The 20,421-nt window shown below is 37.8% G+C and overlaps 1 protein-coding gene across 41 annotated transcripts in view; it reads left to right on the top strand.

The window, feature by feature from the left end:
• Slmap (sarcolemma associated protein) overlaps positions 1-20,421 on the top strand; it is a 144,711-nt gene that overhangs the window by 48,878 nt on the left and 75,412 nt on the right. For all 41 annotated transcript variants that reach the window (XM_087182311.1, XM_087182283.1, XM_087182314.1 and 38 more), the window contains exon 2: positions 9,761-9,908. In XM_087182311.1, coding sequence (XP_087038437.1) covers positions 9,761-9,908 — 148 coding nt within the window. The remainder of the gene's footprint in view (positions 1-9,760; positions 9,909-20,421) is intronic.

Genomic DNA, 20,421 nt, shown 5'->3' with positions numbered 1-20,421 from the left:
TGTTACTTAATTTATACTCTTACTTTTTTTTAGTTTAGGGTTGCTCTGCATATGATTTTATGGACATGTGGCTCTCCAAGATGAGTGCAAAGTAGATGTTACAGACTAAATGATTTGCCCTAATGTTAGAGCTGGAGTTGAAATTAGCTTTACGTATTCTAACTGCTTCAGGAAATGAAGTGAGATTTCATAAAACATTTAGACCAGAAGAGTGGTTAGTCTGAGTAGGGAAGGAAGACAGTATGGAAGTTTTATAAGAATAGTAGTATCACCAGGTATGGTGGCGCATGCCTGTAATCCTAGCACTCAGGAGGCTGAGGCAGGAGGATTGCCACAAGTTCAAGGTCAGCCTGGGCTTCACAGTGAGTTCAAGATCTACCTGAGCTACATAGCGAGATCTTGTCTCAAAAAAAAGGAAAAAGAAAAGGAATAGTAGTGTCAAATCTACAATAGCTGAGAGACCATGACAATCTGCTTCGTATGCCTGTGCCTCAGTTTCTTAATGTATAAAATGTAAATGGTAATATGTGCTTGGGTACTGTTGTTGTGAGGATCAGGAATAATGCATGTTGTGGATTGGGGATGTAGTTCAGTGGTAAAGCACTTGCCTAGACCTGAGTTTAATGCCCAGTACGGCGGGGGGGCGGGGGTGGGGCGGGGGCGGGGGGAGAACGAACATGTCAAGTACTTGCACATGGTGGGTTTTATTATATATTAGGAACTTGTTTCATTTGACCCAGGTAAAGATTTGTAGAGTGACTAATGGGAGTGATATCATAGAAAATGGTGGAAACTCCCAGAATGGGCTTCTTCAGCAAAACATCTTTTGAGGTGCTATGCACTGTCTGAATCTGAAGCAGCTGTTTAAGAACTCTGGAATGTAGTCAAACACTTGCAGCATCCAGGGGGAGTACTTGATAAGTAAAGAGGCTGGTAAGTTTTAGAGATTTCAATGTTTTGATGTTTTGCATAGTGACTACCATTGCCTGTCCCCTGCAATTTTGCAGCAGTTGTAAGAGATGGTGGCCCATGTTCTTGGTATGACTTGCTGATCCCAGGGTGTATAGGGACTTTCAAAATTAGGGATTTGGGGTAAGAAACCTCCCCCCCCTTTTTTTTCTCCTGGTACCAGGGATCAAACTCAGGACCTTGTGCTGTGAGGCAGGAACAGCACCACTGAACTAAATCCCCACCTCAAGAAACCCTTTTTTATTCCTGAAGGGCCAGTACAGAAATTGACCATTATTTTAGTGGCTGAAGTGACTTACCTGGCATCAGACTAGGGAATTTAAAGGAAAAGAATCCTTACCCCTACCTCCATTCCCACATACACCCTGTACCTTTTCTTAGTGTGTCCAGACATTTAAAGAAGTCTCTGTTAGGTCACTGATGACTATGGAGATAACAGAACACAGTCTTCAGTGACCATATACAACAAAGAATATAGTCCTTGCCAAAAATAGTTTGGAAAAGTCACTGAACAAATGGATGTCTTCAGCCTTCATCAAGTAACAGTAGCAATCCCTGGGGAGATAGGGGCCTGATTTTCAGTTAACACTTAACATTTATCAAGCATTTAGTTAAGGACAAGAAATTAAAAAGCATACAAAGGAACAGGACAGTATTGCCCATTCACTGAGGGGAAAAAAATGTGATGGTACCTGTCCTTGGAAAGTCCTGGACATTGGGCTTACTACACAAAACCTTTTAACTATCTTAAATATGCTCAAATACTTGAATGAAACCATGGATGAAAAATCAGGAGAATGATGCCTGAACAGTGAAGAATATCAATAGGTAGAAATCATAAAAAATATAATAGTTGAAATAATAATTCATTGAATGGTTCAACCACAGATTTGAGCAAGAAGAAAAAAGAATAAACATGAAAATAGGACAATTGAAATTACCCTTCTGAGCAGCAGAGAAAAATATATGAAGGAAAAGTAAATAGAATCTATGGGGCCCGTGAGTCAGCCGTCAGGTGTACCAACATATGCATTATGGTAATCCTAGAAAAAGAAAAGGAAGGACAAAAAAAAAAAAATAGAATTTATGTCTTAAACTTTTTTCTTTGTTTTTGTGAGACAAGATCTCCTTGTGTACTTCAGGCTGGCCTTGAACTCACTATGTACCCTAGGCTGGCCTCAAACTTGTGGTGACCCTCCTGTCTCACCCTCCCAAGTGCTGGGATTACAGGTGTGTGCCATCACACCTGGCATGTTTTTAGCTATTATACTTAGGTCTTTGATTAATTTTGAGGTTTCTGTTTATTTGTTTATTTGTTTGTTTTTTATACATGGTATGACCTGGGGGGGCCATCATTCTTTTCCATGTGGCTATTAATTTTTCCCAGCACCATTTGTCAAAGAGACTATCCTTTCCCCATTTAGTTGAGTTGACTTCTTTGTGAAAATTCACTTGGCCTATAAGTGATGGAGAACCTTTCAGAACTCTTTCAGTGATACAAATAGTCTGCTGCGGCATGCATGCATTCACCACCATTGGCTAGATGTATGTGTTTATTTCTAGACTCTTAGTTTTATTTCATTGGTCTGTATGTCTGTCCTTATGTCATAACTACTCCCATTTGATTACTGTTACTCTGTAGTAAATTTTGGATTCAGGAAATAAGCATCTACCAGTTTGTTCTTCATTTTCAAGATTGTTTTGCCTATTCAAGATCTCTTGCTAATTCCATATGAATTTGAGGATCCACTTTTCCATTTCTGCAGCGTGGCTATTGGAATTTTAATACATTGTGTTGAATTTTGGGTAATATTGGCACATTAACAATATTAAGTCTTCCAGTTCATGAACATGAGACATATTTATGTAGCTTGTCTTTAATTTCTTTAAACAGTATTTTATAGTTCTTAGTGTACAAGTGTTTTATGTCCTTGGTGAAATTTATTCATAGGTGTTTTATTCTTTTAGATACTATTACAAATAGAAGTGATTCCGTAATTTCCTTTTTGCATTATTCCTTGCTTGCATATAGAAACACAGCTCCTGGGGTGGGAATGTAACTTAATGCTAGAGCACTTGCTTAGCATACCTGAGGCCCTGAGTTCAGTCTTCAGTACTGAAAAAGCAAACTGCTTTTTGTGTGTTGATTGTGTAAGTTGCAACTTTATTGAGTTTATTATCTCTAATGTCATTCTTCTGGTTCCATGGGGTTTTCTCCGTATAGGATCACATCACCTGAATAGACATACAGCAGTTTACTTCTTCCTGTCCAATTTGGATGTCTTGTATTTCTTTCTTTCTTTTTTTTTTTTGGATGTCTTGTATTTCTTGTCACTTCTAGAACTTCATTACAATATTGAATAGCAGTGGTAGAACTGGACATTTTTGTCTTGATCTTAGAAGGAAGACTTTTACCATTTTGTATTAAGGTAACTGAATTTTTCATAAGTGATCTTTTTCATGTTGAGGAAGTTCCCCTCTAATCCCAACTTTCTGAATTTAATTTTGAAAGGATGTCATGTCTTGCCAAATGTCTTTTCTACATAAATTGAGATGGTTGTGTAGGTTTCTCCCTTTTTGCTAGTGTGGTGATTTATATTGGTTGACTTTCTTAAGTTGATTAACCTGGTATAAATCCCACTTTTCAAGCAATGGCAGCCACTTTGAGTGGGTTGTGATTTAGGAAAAATAAGAGTTATGGGTGTAGCTCAGTATTGTTGGTCAAACACCTGCCTAGCATGAACAAGGCCTTGGGCTTAACAACCCCTCCCCCAAGTGTTGCTAAGTTAGGCGAAACAGATAAGAACCTTGTTCAGCCCTTCAGGTCACCTCTAAACATGTTTAAATTGACACAGTACTTTGTGACTAAGGTCTGTTCTCGTCCCTATAGAATTAGGCACTGTACTAGGGTCCCACACTAAGAATGCATGCTGATATCTTCAAGACTTCTTTTGTGCTAGAGGGGGAGATAGGACAAGGGTATGTAATGCTGCAAAGCTTCTCTATCATTTTTAAGCTTTAAAAAAATTTTTTAGTTAAATGTTTATTGTAAGCCTTCGAGTGTTTTCTAGAGTTGTAGCAAAGTTGGTTCTTGAGGTTTTTCTTTTCAGTGTTTGTATGTGGGGACAGAAGCTTGGAGGTACCTGCTCCACCATTTTGCTGATGTTGCTTCCTTCATTTCTTCTTGATTTAAAAATTTTCTTTCTTTTTACTTTTTGTTTCTCATAAGGTATTATTATGTTTAATGTCTTCCTTCTAGTTTGTGTTTATTTCTGAAATGACCTTTTACTTGTTTTTTAGTTCTCACCTTTTGTAATTTTATGATTAATATTGTTTTTTTGTGTCTTGAATTATCCTCCTTCATGTCTTCTAGCTTGTTTTGAAATTGAACAATTTTGATCTGTTCCCAAGGTCTGTCTTTCATTATCTGTGAAGATGTTATTCTGTTCCTTATCCTTTTTTTTTTCCCTTAAAATAATTGAATGGGATGTGACCTTGATGATAAGTTTTCTTGTTCATTTTCAGGTGAAATTAGTTTTTCTGTGCCTTAAGAAGAGGTCATGGTTCAGGATAACTTTCTTAATTCATAGAGCTCCCTCTTCTGTTGTTTTTGTAAAATGTTCAACAATACGATGGCCTCCTTTCCTCAAACACACCCCCAACCCCCCAGCTGGACAATGAACTCAGGGCCTCTGTTTGTTTGTTTGTTTGTTTGTTTTTGTGAACTCAGGGCCTGTTTTATGCTAAGCAAGTGCTGTACAACATAGCTACACCCCTAACCCTTTTCCTACCTTATTTTGAGACAGGGTCCACACTGTTACCCAGGCTGACTTTAAACTTGCACTCTTCTGTCTTGGTCTCCTCAGCTGGAATAACGCGTGTGCCACTATTCCTATCTCCCTTTCTACTTTTATCTAGGCGTTTTCTTTATTCTTTTACTGCCCCTATCCACTCAAGTTTGGCTCTATTCCCAATAGTTTTCCCTCACTGGGTGGCAGCTTGGTTGGTAGATTGCTTTTAGGAATTTACATAGGGGGTGAGGATATAGCTGAGTAGTTGAGCCTGACTCAACATGCACAAGGTCGTGGGTTTAATCCCAGGCACCAGGACAAAAAATATATCTATACCTATATCTACATCTATATCTCTGTATCTGTCTATATATGGATATAATTTATTATGGATATATAATATATGGATATAGTTTATGGACTTATATACATATATACCACACTTATATATATATACATACACACACATATGTGTGTGTGTATGTATATATTCCAGCCTTTTTCAGGATTTAACCTTGCACTCACCTGTTGCTGAGTTGAGCTAAACCTATTCATTTTCAGCTTCTCCTCTCAAACTGATCTCCATATGGTCCAGTGGCTATTTTGTTATTCTCCACAGGTCCCTCAAATGCTCCCACTGCTTCCCTATGCATCCTCCTACACAGAATTGATTTCCTGTATCTCTGTGGCAATTGGTAGTTTTCCTGGTTCATTTGTATTTTGGGGTTTGTGTGGATACCATGTTACTTACTCTAGCCACAGTGTTTGCTTTTAGGTTGTGATTAAAGTAGATTAAAAATTTCTGTTGCAACATCTGCCATCTACAAAGAATCCACCCTGCATCCATGTTTTTAAAAACTGCCCTATAAGGAATTAACAATTTGTGGTTATCTATGGCATGTCTGCTATATGTGTGTTTTATTCTGAAGCTTTAGTTCAACTATTGGTGTTTGGGTATTGCAAACTTATCAACATCGAAAGGGTTAGAAAGCCACAGTGTATCATTATAGTGGAAAAGAAACTATTTGCAGATTGTGGCAAAGTTGAAAGTAAGGCAAAATTCATGTGTATATGGAATGAATTAATCTACAACTGGAACTTTCTGAATGACAGAGAGCAAATTATGAAAACGGGAATACCGTACCAGTGTCATTGAAATTGATCAGCAAGAGACAAGAACAAATGACTGATGAACAAAGAAAAGCTTTTCAGTTAAGGATCACTATCCTTGATCACTGTGCTTGAATTTTAGGGGTTTTAATGTTCACTTGGGAAAGCAGAGTTGATTGAAGAATTAAACCCTGAAAACAATGATAGTACAGTTGTTGGACTTTGACCACATGCCAGAGAGGGCTTTACAAGTTTAGGGTTCCTTACATGCCTGCTCAACATCAAAATGAAGGTTCATTGGCTAGTGCAAATACCAGAGCTGCTATGACAATGCTTAGGCTACTGGGAAAGATAATTCAGGTTTAAACAGATTTACTTTTTTTTTATTGTGGTCAAAACTGATTTAGGGAAAAAAATCTTTAAGGATTTATCTGCATGGAGGAAAAGAATATTTCTCATTTTAGAGTCAAAGAGGACAACTAACATACTTCCTTCTTGGAAATGCCTCCAAGGACTGTAATAAGCCCAATCTCTTTCCAATTTTTTGCAAACAAGTTGATACCTGTAAGCCTTTAGCAACCTAATCTCATAGTAAATACTTCTATACAATGTAGATTTAATAGTAGATTGTTTTATAGAAAGTGGAAAACCATTATTTTTATTATCAGTCTTTCAAAACAGGCAGAGGGAGATATTGTATCTCTACAGGGAACTAAGTGCAATCTAGCTCTGTACCAGTGCTTCAGAGAATCAGGGGCATAAGTGGAGATTGTGTGATAGAGAGGGATCAGGGATAAAAAGAGTTGGATTGATTGAGTTCAGAGAGAGAACCAGGAGCCAGATCATGTAGCACTCTACAGGCTCCAGGGGTAAGGACTTTGGATTTTATTTATTTAATTTGCAGAGCTAGGGATCAAAGTTGGGGCTTTTCTGCACGCTAGGCAAGGGCTCTCTTGCTGAGCCACATCCCCAGCCCCTAGGGCTTTGGATTTTAGTCTAAGGTATTTGGAAGCCTTTAGATTGAGCAGAGGAAGAATGATCAACTAATGTAAATAACATGTTGAAACTAAGTGGAGGCCAACATGGTACCATGATGTGGGTTGGATAGTAATACAGCTGTGTCAGAATGAAAAGAACTTGAGTTAATACTGATTTTACATATACATCATATATATAAAATATTTATATATATTGTATGTTATATAGTTGCATACTGTTGTATATAATACACATGCACGCACACACACATATATATTTTTGGGTGGGAGCAGAACTGAGAATTAAACCTAGGGCCTTCGCATTGAGCTACATCCCCAACCCATTTTTTATTTTGAGACAAGGTCTCACTATGTCACTAAGTTGCTTAGGCTGGACTTGAACTTTTAGTCCTCCTGCCTTAGCCTCCCAGAGTTCTGGGATTTCAAGTATGTGCACCACACCCTGCCCTGACTTACAGTTTTTAATTTGAAGATTTGTTATGGTTTTGGAGTTATATAGGAATACACGTATTCATATATAAATATGAAGTGTTCATATATATATATATATATTTTGGTACCGGGGATCGAACTCGGGTCCTTGTGCTTGTGCAGCAGGCGGCGAAACCACTGAGCTAAATCCCTGGCCTTACATTAATATATATTTTTAAAAATTATTTTTCAACAAATTTTGCTAAACAGTACTGAACCTTATTTCATGTACTCTTGTTTCTATTCTATGTTTTAAAAAAAAACACTGCAGTTCATTAAATTAACAACCCACTAATGCAGCAGTACTTGAAGTTTAAAAACCACTGTACATCTAGTATCATTCCCTTATTTTACTTGCCTAGGGACACATAATTAAACCAGAACCCACTTATTGCCACATTTCTCAAGAATATATTTATTATGAAACAAAACAAAACAAAAAACCCACAATTCCCTTTATAGTAAGTTTCAGTACAGACAAAATTTTGAGGAGAAATGTTATTGCTTGAAGGTTTTGCTCATGTTTATCACCCTGGTGTGAAATGTTAAGATATGTAAATTTCAAATGGGCTTATAAAACATCAACACATTTTCTTTATTAATGGTCTTTAATTAAATGTGTAAACTGCTAGCCAAAGTAACATTTGGTCTATTTTGAATTATAAACAGAGAACAAGTTCTTCATAGATTTCCTAGTAACCTTTAAATTGTCACCTCAGAATCACTGAAATAAAATGTCATTTTCATATTTTCTGCAAATTGCTTAGTCTTTGGTGTGTTTTGAAAGAGTACTTGTGGGAAGAGTGAAAAATAAATGAAACATGAAGATCAGTAAGAATGGGCTTTTATCCTATTGAGTCCTTGTTGATATGTTTCCTCACTCCTTGGAAAGGTATTTAATGTGTCTGTTGCATCTGGGAGTGAGCATGGCTGGGATGAACTAACGGGGACTGTGAACTCAGCACTAAGAAGGAATTAGAGGGACAGAGTTTAAGAAAGGAAGATGCTTTGTTTGTAAGGAGGGGAAAAAAAAACCAAAGACAGAAAGCTGCCCCAGAGAGCGGGTAGGGAGTCCGGAAGGATGGATTCCTGTGAGGCTTTTGTTCCTGTTCTTTATTAGGTTCTAGGGATCCTTCCTTTTAGGTGGGTACCTAGAACTTGTCACAATTTGATTGGCTCTCTGGGCTGTCTTTAAATGGATCCCAGGCTACAGGACCCTAAACTGGGCATCCCTGCCAGTGTGTACATTCCTTTTGGTGGGCTTTGATTTCTCCTTGCCTGTTTGTCCTTATCAGGACTTTATCTCCAAGATTTATGGGTTGGCTAGGAGGAGTCTTATAGAAAGGCAGCTAAGGGCCTGGGGATTTAGCTCAGTGATTCTGCCGCCTGTGCAAGGTCCTGAGTTCTATCCTCTGTACCAAAAAAAAAAAAAAAAGGCAGTTTAGAGTTAGTGATTTAAATTTAAGTAAGGGAATGCATGTGTATCTAGTGCAGTAATATAGTGACCCTAGAGTGAGAATACATGTAATATATAGAGATATATACACGGTGGTACTTTGGTTCACAAACGCTTTTGCTTGCAAAAAATTTGGTTTGCAGAGCATTTGGCAAAATTTTGTTTCTATTTGCAAACTGCATCAGATGTCAGACGTAACCATGGCCATCTTTCCCACACAAACACAAACATGCTCATCTTTTCCAGAATCATAGAACAAATTAAGTTCATGAACCAAGGTACCACTGTGTATGCATGGGTGTGAGTATATATTTTTATATACTAAATAAGAGTTATTTACCTTTAGGTAGGCCCCTCCCTCTTTTGTGTCTTGCATTTTATTGGAGGTGGGGAGAGGTGGCTATCTTGGTTTTGTGCATCTGGCTTCCTCTGTGTTCTGCCTGTCAGCTCTCTTCCCTCTGATCTTTTTGATATAAGTCCTCCTGCCATTTGTGCTATCTGGTGCCGTCCTATATCTGCTTGTCCTATATCTGCTTCTCTCGTTTTCTCTCTCTCTCTCTCTCACCTTTTAATTGCTTCCAAAGGAATTCCCCCAGTAAAGTTTTAACTCTTTCTAGCCAGAAAATCTAATGAGGCCCTTATTCTATTCTCTCCCTGTAAATAGAACCTCCTATCTCTACATGTCTGTCTCATTTTTTAAAATTTATAAATGGAATTGTTGAGTCATATTAACCTGATGTTTAACATTTTGAGGACCTGACAAGCTGTTTTCTAGCTTAGTTGTAACCATTTTATGTAGTTTGATTTTAAGTCATCCAGTTTGAGGATTTTAATTTCATAAGTTGAACATTAGCTGAAATGAGTAGAAATAATAACGGAAAAAGTCCACCTCATCAGTCCTTAGTTTAAAAAAAAAGTTTGAAATTATTGCTATTAATCGTTGGCTCTCTTTTTTTCTCTTGCAGTTTTATCTTCAAGACACTAAAAGTAGTAATGGTACCTTTATAAATAGCCAGAGATTAAGTCGAGGCTCTGAAGAAAGTCCACCATGTGAAATTCTTTCTGGTGATATTATCCAGTTTGGCGTAGATGTGACAGAGAACACACGGAAAGGTACGGGTATGGATCGATTTTCCCATTATTTGTCTTTTTAAGATTGTCTGTTCTTGGGCCGGGGATTTAGCTCAGTGGCACCGCACCTGCCTCACAAGCATAAGGACCTGAGTTCAATTGCCAGTACCAAAAAAAAAGATTGTCTATTCTTTCTTACTTAATGTTAAAAAGCAGTACTTTTTACATGCTTGTAGAAGCTAATTAAATACAACATTTTATATATATGCAGTGGAAAGTTAAAAGTCTGCCACTTCCCCTATTGCTTTTAAAAATTTTAATTTCTGAAATGTTAATTAGTAATTTATTTATATTTTTCAAAACATTATGAAAGCATAGAGCACTATTATATCACTTAGAAGATAGCTGCAGTGATAACCAACTAAGATTAGCCTAAACCATGGGATATTTATTAGTAATACAATATTGAGACTAATGAGACATTGAAAAGTCTGGAGGTAGATAGGTCCAGTGTTTATCTCTTAACTCAGTGATACAATCAGGGTTTCAGGGTCAACTGTCCTTAATATGTTAGTTTCTTATGCTTTTTGTTTATATTGCAAAGGGGATGGCCCATGGCCTCAGGCATTATTTTTGACATACCAGTATTCCCAAGCAAAAAGAATGAGGTGGAGCAAAATGCCTTGTGTGACTCTTTGTGTTGAAAGAATAGTCTTTAAAAGAATGCTCCCAATGTATTTCTCCTTATGTCTTACTGGCCACATGGATAGGTCACATATATAGTTACCTATAGTTGCAAAGAAGCATAGGAAGTTACTTGGCAAAGGAGAGGAAGGAGATCCATTATTGAAATAGATCAATTATGATTTATTTCTTTAGGTTCTGTGTACATTGTTGCCCCAAACAAAATCGGAGTTCTTTTAGCAAGAAATAAGAGGGAAAGCAATGGAGGTAGGTAGGCAGCTAGTAGTACTTATCAGAACCAAAAAGTGTGCAGCGTCACACTTTAATGTGGACAGTGGAACAATTGGGCAAGTTTCTCCTTTTGTTCCTCTGAACATACTCGGATCTGGTGGTACACTGTCGTGAGTGAGACTGCCATTTTGCACAGTAGATGCGGGCGTGGTGATGGTGGTGGTGATGATGTCCTTGTTTGTATGTTCATGCCTGTATTTGTGTATGTATTCTCAGTGTTATTGCAGCAGTAGCAGTATTTTTACTGGTTTTTGTTGGCTTCCTCAGGAATTTAGGTTTTGATTTCAATTTGGATAGTCTTAGAAATTACCATTTACAGTTGTAAACCAGAAAAGAAAAGAAAGATTGAATTTTGATGCAAAATATTAATTACTCCTTATTGAGAGAACTCAACTTATGTATGACCATTCTGGAAACAAGCCTATGTTGGATGGTCCTGTATCTTATATTGCCATAATGCACCTCTGGGAGCAGGTCATTCAGCAGACAGTACATTGAGCTCAATAAATGGAAGCTCAACTGTGTGTAATGCACAGAGAAGAGAATTTTATTACACTGTCCTTCAAGGAATGTCTGCTTTCATGGCTTACATTTCCCAGAGAATGATTAGGCATTAATTGATAAAAGAATGAGGTAATCAAATGTTAGTTTACATAAGGCAAGCAGAACCTATAATTGCTAACATATGTGCAGATTTCACTAGCCTGGCATGTACAAAATAATCTCTTTAAAATATCATTGTTAACACATATGCTTATATTCTAATAGGTTTTTGAAAGGAAAACAAGAGAGAAAGCTATGACTTACCCACCCAACTACTGGCCCTCACTGGTTTCCACACCTACTAATTGCTCCAAGCCTGAGTTTTGAGTCACACATCATTACAATAAACTTCTGTTGCACAGTTTGGGCCAGTTCTATAAATTTTACACATAACTCCAGTTAGCTCATCATCCTATATTCTCTTCTCCAATATCTTTTCCTTGGTTAAGCCCCTATGAACAAAGGACCTGTTATGAGCAAGGTCAATGGTATCTTCTTTTGGCTTTATGCTCTGACTGTACAAAATTACTTTACTCCCAACAATAGACCTTACCTTTTCTGACCTTCAAGTCCTTGTGCATGCTTTTTTCTATGCGTAGAGACACTTCTTAATCTCACAAGGCTAGACAAGGTGCCTCCTCCACAACCCTATTGCACCTTGCACTCTTCCTTTTTATATGTTTGCCTCCCTCAGTAAACTCTAAGATGTGTGAGTGCAGCCAGTATCTATCTTCATTATAGAATCTCCACACTCAGCCTGACACATATTAGTTGAACAAATTTTAAAATGTCTCATGAATCGTCCTCTACTGTTTGATGAAAGTTCTTTCTGTCAGTATCACAACCAAGATTTTTACAACCTTCCTCCTAATCCTCACAAGCTTAATGTGAGGGCTGAAAATGTGCAGTCTTCTTGTTACTCACTACTTTATTGTACCATCACTTAGCTCTGTGTCTTTTTTACTTCTTCATCTTATAACATGGGTATCATGATTTTGCAACTTACTGGGTTGTCATACAGTGTTTGATGCTCATATTGTGGCAGTATTCAATGTCAATATTGAAAGAGTACATATATAAGAGTACATATAAAGTACTCAGCTCAGGCCCAGGCACTGTTATTATTACTAAAGTTCTTGCTAATCATTTTTATAATCTATGTCATTAAATTTGCCCTTCTTAGTAACTTCAGTTCTAGGGTCTTCCATCTGTGTTTTGGAACCCATCATAGCCCATTTCAAAAGAGCTCTTGCCAACTTCATTTTCCAGCTGCCAGGGGAAATCACAAAATTGAATACAGACTGTACTAACTTTACCAGATTGACTAAGGGAACTTTTCTGATGGCTTGACAGTGTTCTTTGGTTCATTGAAAAAAGAGGCGGGGGTGGGGGGGGCTGGTGGTTCTAACCCATGCTGTGTACCAGAATTACTGCAGAACTTTGTAAAACTACAGATGCCTGGATCCCACCTTTTAGTCCTAAGAAGGAACACTAGCAGGTATGGTACCTGTGATTTCTGTTGTCTGAGTTTAGGAACCTTGCTCAGTTAAGTTACTCATATCAATTCGGTGTTGTGGTACACTTATAATCCCATGTACTCAAGAAGCCAAGACAGAAGGATTGAAAGTTCTAGACCAGCCTGGGGAGCTTAGCAAGACTCTATTTCAAATTTTTAAAAAGGAGATGGAGATATATGTAGCTCATTAGTAGAGTGCTTGCCTAGCATGCACAAGCCTCTGGATTCAATCCTCAGCCCAATCAAAAAAGAAAAATGTTCCTAGCATCAACTGTTTTGTGTGCTTTCCTCTCTCCTCAGGTAACCAGTTTTCCTTCTTGCCTTGTCTTCTGTGAATCCATTTTTATAGGTTCTGAACTTGTATTTCTAGATGCTTAGTTTCCTTTTGAATGTTCTGCTGTCGTATCACAATAACTTTTTACAATGCTTAATTTTCTCTTCAACCAGAATGTTATACTGACTTTCCCATGTGTTTTATTGTTCCATCATTCTACCAAACACTCTCACTGAGACTGCATGTTTTCTGAATCCTGTATCTTCCTTACCTTCAATAGTTGTGTTGTCTTAACCATTTGTCTCCTTTCCCTGAATCTTGTTTTTTCTATTGCCAGCACAGTGTTACAGTGTCTTCCCACTTCTGACCACCACACTCTACCAATATACTTCTTCTAGGACATTATTCTATTCCAGTTTTATTTATGCCCTTTTCCTGCTTTAAGAAGCCTTAATGACTGTAGTTGTACTTGCTACAAAATATAGTCTGAAATGTTTAATTGTACATTTGATGCCCTTAAAAATGTAGACTCAGTTCAACTTTTAAATTTTATTCCCTTGATGTGAAGATGTTGCGCTGGATTTTTAAAGGTAAGATGATATACAGAAAAGATTCTTTTGAATCCTTGTACTGCCATTTACTAAAGCTCTGATTTCAAGGAAATTACTTTGGCCTTTTTGTCCTCAGTCATCTCATTTGTAAACCAGGACATAAAAGTAACTATTTACATGGGTTGTTATAAGTAGTTAACCTACATAGTGTTTTTATTGGGCCCTTGCACTTAGAGGGCCTTGAAATGCACACTTATCTCCAATTTCTTCTGCTTCTCTCCATGTGTGTGCACTCTCTTACTTCCTTTTCTTTCTTTCCCTGTTCCTTTGCTCGGGCCATTTTTTCTGCTTTTCCTTCTGTTTCCAGCATTTGATTTCTATTCTGTTTTTTGGTTTTCCTTTTTAGTCTTTTCATGAAGTCTCATTTGCTCTTTTCCATTCCAGATTCCCATAGTGGTTTATAGTTACTGTAGCACCTCCCCGCTTTGTTGTTATGTTTCTGCTTTCTCTCTATTGAAATCCCTTAAAGACAGAGACCTAGTCATAATCATGGTTCTCGCCATCCTTCCCAGAGTACTGCTTTGTAGTCAGGAAGTTTTCAGTGAATATTTAGTGAGCAAATAAGTAAACCTAGAAAACCACTACTCATGACCAAGTCAAAAAATATGCCAGGAAAAAAAAAAATATGCCAAAGCACAGTATCCTTCCATGTTATGCTAAAAGAAATAAAATAGTAAATGAATCCCTATACTTACAGAAAGGACTCCTTCCACCAAAAATGAATCTCTGTAATTAGAGAAAGGATTCCTACCAACTAGATAGAAACAAGACTCCTTGGAAATAGCTGACACTAAATCTGGAGCCCTAAATATATTAATTGAGCCTACAAGACTTTGTATACCAGGAAGCGATGAAGCTATGTAAGATTGCTGGCCTCCTGTCAGAAGGACTTTTAGGAATTAACATGAGTGAATTCTCACTGGTCAAAGATGGACAATTTGGGCAACAAATAATATCAATGGATTAAAATAGAAAATATGTCAAATATGTTTGAATCAGTGTGCTTACAGTGATACTTTAAAAAAAAATTTTAACACCTTTGGAAGAAGTTAAGAAACTAATTTATGCTAAAACATTTATCGTGCCTTTCCTATAAGGTTACTGGAGGTGTGGCTTAGTGGTAAAATGTTTGCCTGGCATGCATGCATGAGGTACTAGATTTGATCCCAGCATCCAAAGAAAAGAAAAGAAGAACAACAACAGTTATACCTGAGATAAACAAGTAGTTGAAAAAGGAAAGCTTTCTAATGGCTTTCTGATGGCTGAACTTCAGCCTATAAATGAAGACAGAATGTTAGTATATGAATTTTTTTTAAAAAAATTAAAAATGGGGTGGGGAGGAAATCCGCACTCAGAGACACCAGATCCCAGCTGGTTACCTGCTCTGGAGAGCATCAAGCAGACCCGGGTGAACCCATCTGCATGCCAGAGTTTGGGATGTGGGGGTCTGGGGCACCAACCCTGAAGCTATGGCTTCACTGTGGGGTCTGGAGGAGGTCAGGTAAGCTGCGGCTGCAGACAGATTCACCAACGTCATCAGGAGTCTCACTGGAGATGCAGAGCTGCCCCTAGCACAGAGGAGGTGAATTTTCTGGGCTGCTGTACCACTGCCCCCAGCACAGGCACCAGCAGCACCCCAAAACCAGACTTCCAGATCACCTAAAGCAACCCCAAAGGAAAACGAGATGGAACAATCTGATACTGAGCCACCTGGACTCCCTGAACTGGCAACAAAAGAGGATCTGGAAAAAATGAAATGAGAAATAATTTCTCAGATAACAGCAGAGATTGTGCCCATAGTGCAAGACATGATTAATAAATCTAGAGAGGACACATAAAAAGAAATAGAGGAGATGGACTGGGGATTTAGCTCAGTGGTTCCGCCACCTGCCTTGCAAGCACAAAGACCAGAGTTCGATCCCTAATACAAAAAAAAAAAAATAGAGGAGCTGAGGAACATGATGGAATCTCAACATAGGAAACAAATGGAATCCATAAAACAGATGCAAACAGATTTCAGGAGATTAAAAACTCCACTGAAAGTTTACGCAGCAGAATGAACCAATGTGAGGACAGAATTTCAGATATAGAAGATAAGATTACAGGGCCGAGGATTTAGCTCAGTGGTTTCACCGCCTGGTGTGCAAGCGCAAGGACATGAGTTCGATCCCCAGTACCAAAAAAAAAAAAAAAAGGAAGAGAAGAGAAGATTGCAATTAGTGACCAGGAAAAAAAATTTCTTTAAAATAGTAAGGGACCACAAGAAATCAATCCAGCAGCTGCTAGATGATGCAAAGAAAAATAACATAAGACTGATCGGTGTCAATGAAGAAACAGGAGAGAGGGCAGATGACATAAAAAAACTGTTCACAAAAGTGATGGCAGAAAATTTCCCAAGCAGGGGAAAAGAACTTGACATACAGATAAGTGAGGCATATAGGACTCCAGCTAGCCTTGATAAAAAAAAAAAAATCTACACATAGGCACATAATAGTTAAGATTCCAGAAACCCAACAGAAGAACTAAATTCTACAAGCAGTGAGAGAAAAGAAACAAATCACATACAAAGGAAAGCCCATCAGAATCATAGCAGACTTCTCAACACAAACCCTCAAGGCAAGAAGAGCTTGGAGTGACATATTTCAAGCCCTAAAGGAAAACAGCCTCCAACCCAGATTGATGTACCTTTCAAAACTATCTTTCAAAATTGATGGAGAAATAAGATACTTTCATGACAAAGAGCACCTTAGGAACTTCATGAATACCAAACCAGCACTCCAGAAAATTTTAGACAATCTCCTAGGAAAAGACAACAAGGATCACAACCCCAGGAAACACAGCAGACTGAATCCATTGGGCACAACAAGAAATTAAATGTAAAGGGGGAGAATCTAACAAAAAGAAAAAGTCATGACAATGATAAGTCAATACGTATCAGTTATAACCATCAATGTTACTGGTCTCAATGCACCAATCAAAAGAAATAAACTGGCAGAATGGGTCAAGAAGCAAGATCCACCAATATGTTGCATACAAGAAACACACTTAATTCACAAAGAAACTCAGACTGAAAGTTAAAGGGTGAAAAACAATACTCCATGTGACAGGAACCTGAAAAAAAGCAGGAGTAGCTATCCTCTTGGCAGATCAAGTAGATTTCAAACCAACACTAATTAAGAGAGACAAAGAAGGACACTACATCCTTGTAAAGGGAAGAATCCAAGAGGAAGAGATGACAATCATAAATATACATGCACCAAATACTAGTGCGCCCAACCATATAAAACAAATACAGACATGAAAAATCAAATAAGCACTAATCCAATAGTAGTGGGGGACCTCGATACAGCACTGCCACAAATAGATAGATCAACTAGACAGAAAATAAGCAACAAAATACTAGAACTCAAACTCTTGAACAAATGAACTTAGCAGATGTTTACAGAGTGTTCTACCCCACAAAATCAGAATACACATTCTTTTCAGGTGCACACGGGTCATTCTTCAAAATAGACAACATACTCAAGAACATGTTTAAGTAAGTGCAAAGGAATTGAAGTTATCCCCTGTAGATTATCAGACCATAGTGCGATGAAATTGGTGATCAATAGCAAAAGAAACTGCAAGAATTTCATAAACACATGGAAATTCAACAACACACTTCTGAATAACCAATGGGTCACAGAGGAAATTAAAGAAGAAATCAGACAGTTCCTACAATTAAATGACAATGACAGTACAACATATCAGAATCTATCAGACACAATGAAAGCAGTCTTACGAGGGAAATTCATAGCAGTGAATACTTGTATTAGGATAACAGAGCGAGCCCAACTAAACAACATGATGCTGAACCTCAAGCTTCTAGAAAAAGAAGAGCAGGACAAACGCAAAGCTCATACAAAGGAGGAAATTATAAAAATCAGAGCAGAAGTCAATGCAATGGAGACTAAGGGAGCAATACAAAAAATCAATGAAGCCAAGAGTTGGTTCTTCAGAAGAATAAACAAAATTGCCAAACCCTTAGCCAACCTTATTAGAAAAAGGAAAGAAAAGGCCCAAATCCATGCAGTTAGGAATGAAAAGGATGAAATTACAATGGACCCAGCAGAAATCCAGAGGATCATCAATACCTACTTTGAGAACCTATACACCAATAAGATGGACAACACAGAAGAAATGGACAGATTCCTAGATACACATGAATTACCAAAGTTGAATGAAGAAGACCTAAAAATTCTGAACAACCCAGTATCAATCAATGAAATTGAAAACATAATTAAAAACTTACCAACTAGGGGCTGGGGATTTAGCTCAGTGGTTTCGCCACCTGGTGTGCAAGCTCAAGGACCCAAGTTTGATCCCCAGTACCAAAAAAAAAACTTAACAACTAAGAAAAGCCCAGGTCCTGATGGCTTCACTGCTGAATTCTACAAGACATTTAGAGAGGAACTACTGCCATTACTCTTTAAACTCTTCAATGAAAGGGAAGCAATACTCCCAAATTCATTCCTGGAAGCAAGCATCACCTTGATGCCCAAAGCAGAGAAAGACCCAACCGAAAAAGAGAACTATAGGCCAGTCTCACTAATGAACATAGATGCAAAAATCCTTAATAAGATACTGGCAAATAGAATGCAGAAGATCATCAAGAAGATCATACACCCTGACCAAGTGGGATTCATCCCAGGGATGCAGGGATGGTTCAACATATGCAAATCAATAAATGTAATATGCTATATCAATAGAGCCAAGGACAAAAACCATATGATCATCTCAATAGATGCAGAAAAAACATTTAACAAAATCCAACACACATTTATGATAAAAACACTACAAAAAATTGGAATAGATGTCTCTATTTCAATCTGATAAAAGCCATCTATGCAAAAACCAACAGCCAATATCATACTAAATAGTCAAAAACTGAAATCCTTCACAGTAAAATCAGGAACAAGACAAGGATGTCCACTATCACCACTACTATTCAATATAGTCTTAGAAACATTAGCCACAGTAATTAGACAAGAGAAAGAAATAAAAGGTGTAAAGATAGGAAATAAAGAAGTCAAATTGTCATTGTCTGCAGGTGACATGATATTCTATATAGAAGACCCCAAGAACTCCACCAAAAGTCTTCTAGACTTAATAACCAAATTCAGTAAAGTAGTTGGATACAAGGTCAACACACAAAAATCAATAGCATTTCTGTACATAAACAACAGACTCCCTGACAGAGAAATAGGGCAAACAATTCATTTCACAATAACATCCAAAAAACTGAAATACCTAGGAATCAGCCTAACAAAAAAGGTATCAAAGACCTCTTCTCTGAAAACTGTAGCACTCTGAAAAGGGAGATTGAAGACTGTATCAGAAAATGGAAAGACATCCCTTGCTCATGGGTAGGAAGAATCAACATAGTGAAAATGACCATACTTCCAAAACTGCTATATAGATTCAATGCAATCCCAATTGAAATTCCAGCAGCATACTTCATGGACCTTGAGAAAACAATCCAAAAATTCATTTGGAACAAGAAGAGACCCAGAATAGCAAAAGCAATTTTAGGTAACAGAGACCTGGCAGGGGGTATCACAATCCCCAACCTGCAACTGTACTACAAGGCTACTGTGATAAAAACAGCATGGTACTGGCAATGAAACAGACCTGAAGACCAGTGGAACAGATTAGAAGATGCAGAAACAACGCCAGACACACTCACCCACCTCATCTTTGACAAAGGAGCCAAACACTCTTGCTGGAGGAAAGATAGTCTCTTTAATAAATGGTGCTGGAAAAATTGGGTTTTAACTTGCCAAAGATTAAAACTAGACCTATAGGGCCGGGGATTTAGCTTAGTGATAAGGACCTGAGTTTGATCCCCAGTACCAAAAAAACCCCCCAAAAAACACTAGACCTATATCTCTCACCATCCACTAAACTAAAAGCGAAATGGATTAAAGATCTAAATATTAAAACAGAAACGCTGAACCAGCTGGAACAGAGGTTAGGTAGAACTCTTGAAGTTAGTGGTGTAGGAAAAGATTTTATGAACAAAATTTCAGTTGCCTGTGAATCAGCACAATCCATCAACAAGTGGAATCTCTTCTTACTAAAAAGCTTCTGCAGGGCTGGGGATTTAGCTCAGTGGTTCCACCGCCTGCCTTGCAAGCACAAGGACCCAAGTTCAATTCCCGGTACCAAAAAAAAAAAAAAAAAGCTTCTGCACAGCAAGAGAAACCACCAACAGGGTCAGGGATTTAGCTCAGTGGTTCTGGTGCCTGCCTTGTAAATGCAAGGTCCTGAGTTCAATCCCCAGTACCAAAAAAAAGTGCATTGTGGAGAAGAGAAACCACCAACAGTGTGAAGAGACAACCCACAATGTGGAAAAAAACTTTCACCTGCTGTTCCTCAGACAAAGGTCTACTATCTAGAATATATAAAGAACTTTAAAAAATCAGACCTCCCTAATTTATTTATCTATTTTTTTTTGGTACTGCAGAACCACTGAGCTAAATCCCTGGCCCCTGACCTCCCAAATTTAAAGACCCCGTCCAAAAATGGGCATCTGAAATGAACAGAAATTTCTCAGATAAAGAAGTAGAAATCGCAAATAAAGGGGCTAAATGGATG

The sequence above is a fragment of the Heterocephalus glaber genome, unplaced genomic scaffold (genome assembly GCF_053883595.1).
Source record: "Heterocephalus glaber isolate CG9 unplaced genomic scaffold, H.glaber_assembly_v1.0 deba00001472, whole genome shotgun sequence".
In the NCBI taxonomy this organism is placed as follows: domain Eukaryota; kingdom Metazoa; phylum Chordata; class Mammalia; order Rodentia; family Bathyergidae; genus Heterocephalus; species Heterocephalus glaber.
This window is presented reverse-complemented; position numbering and strand designations above follow the sequence as displayed.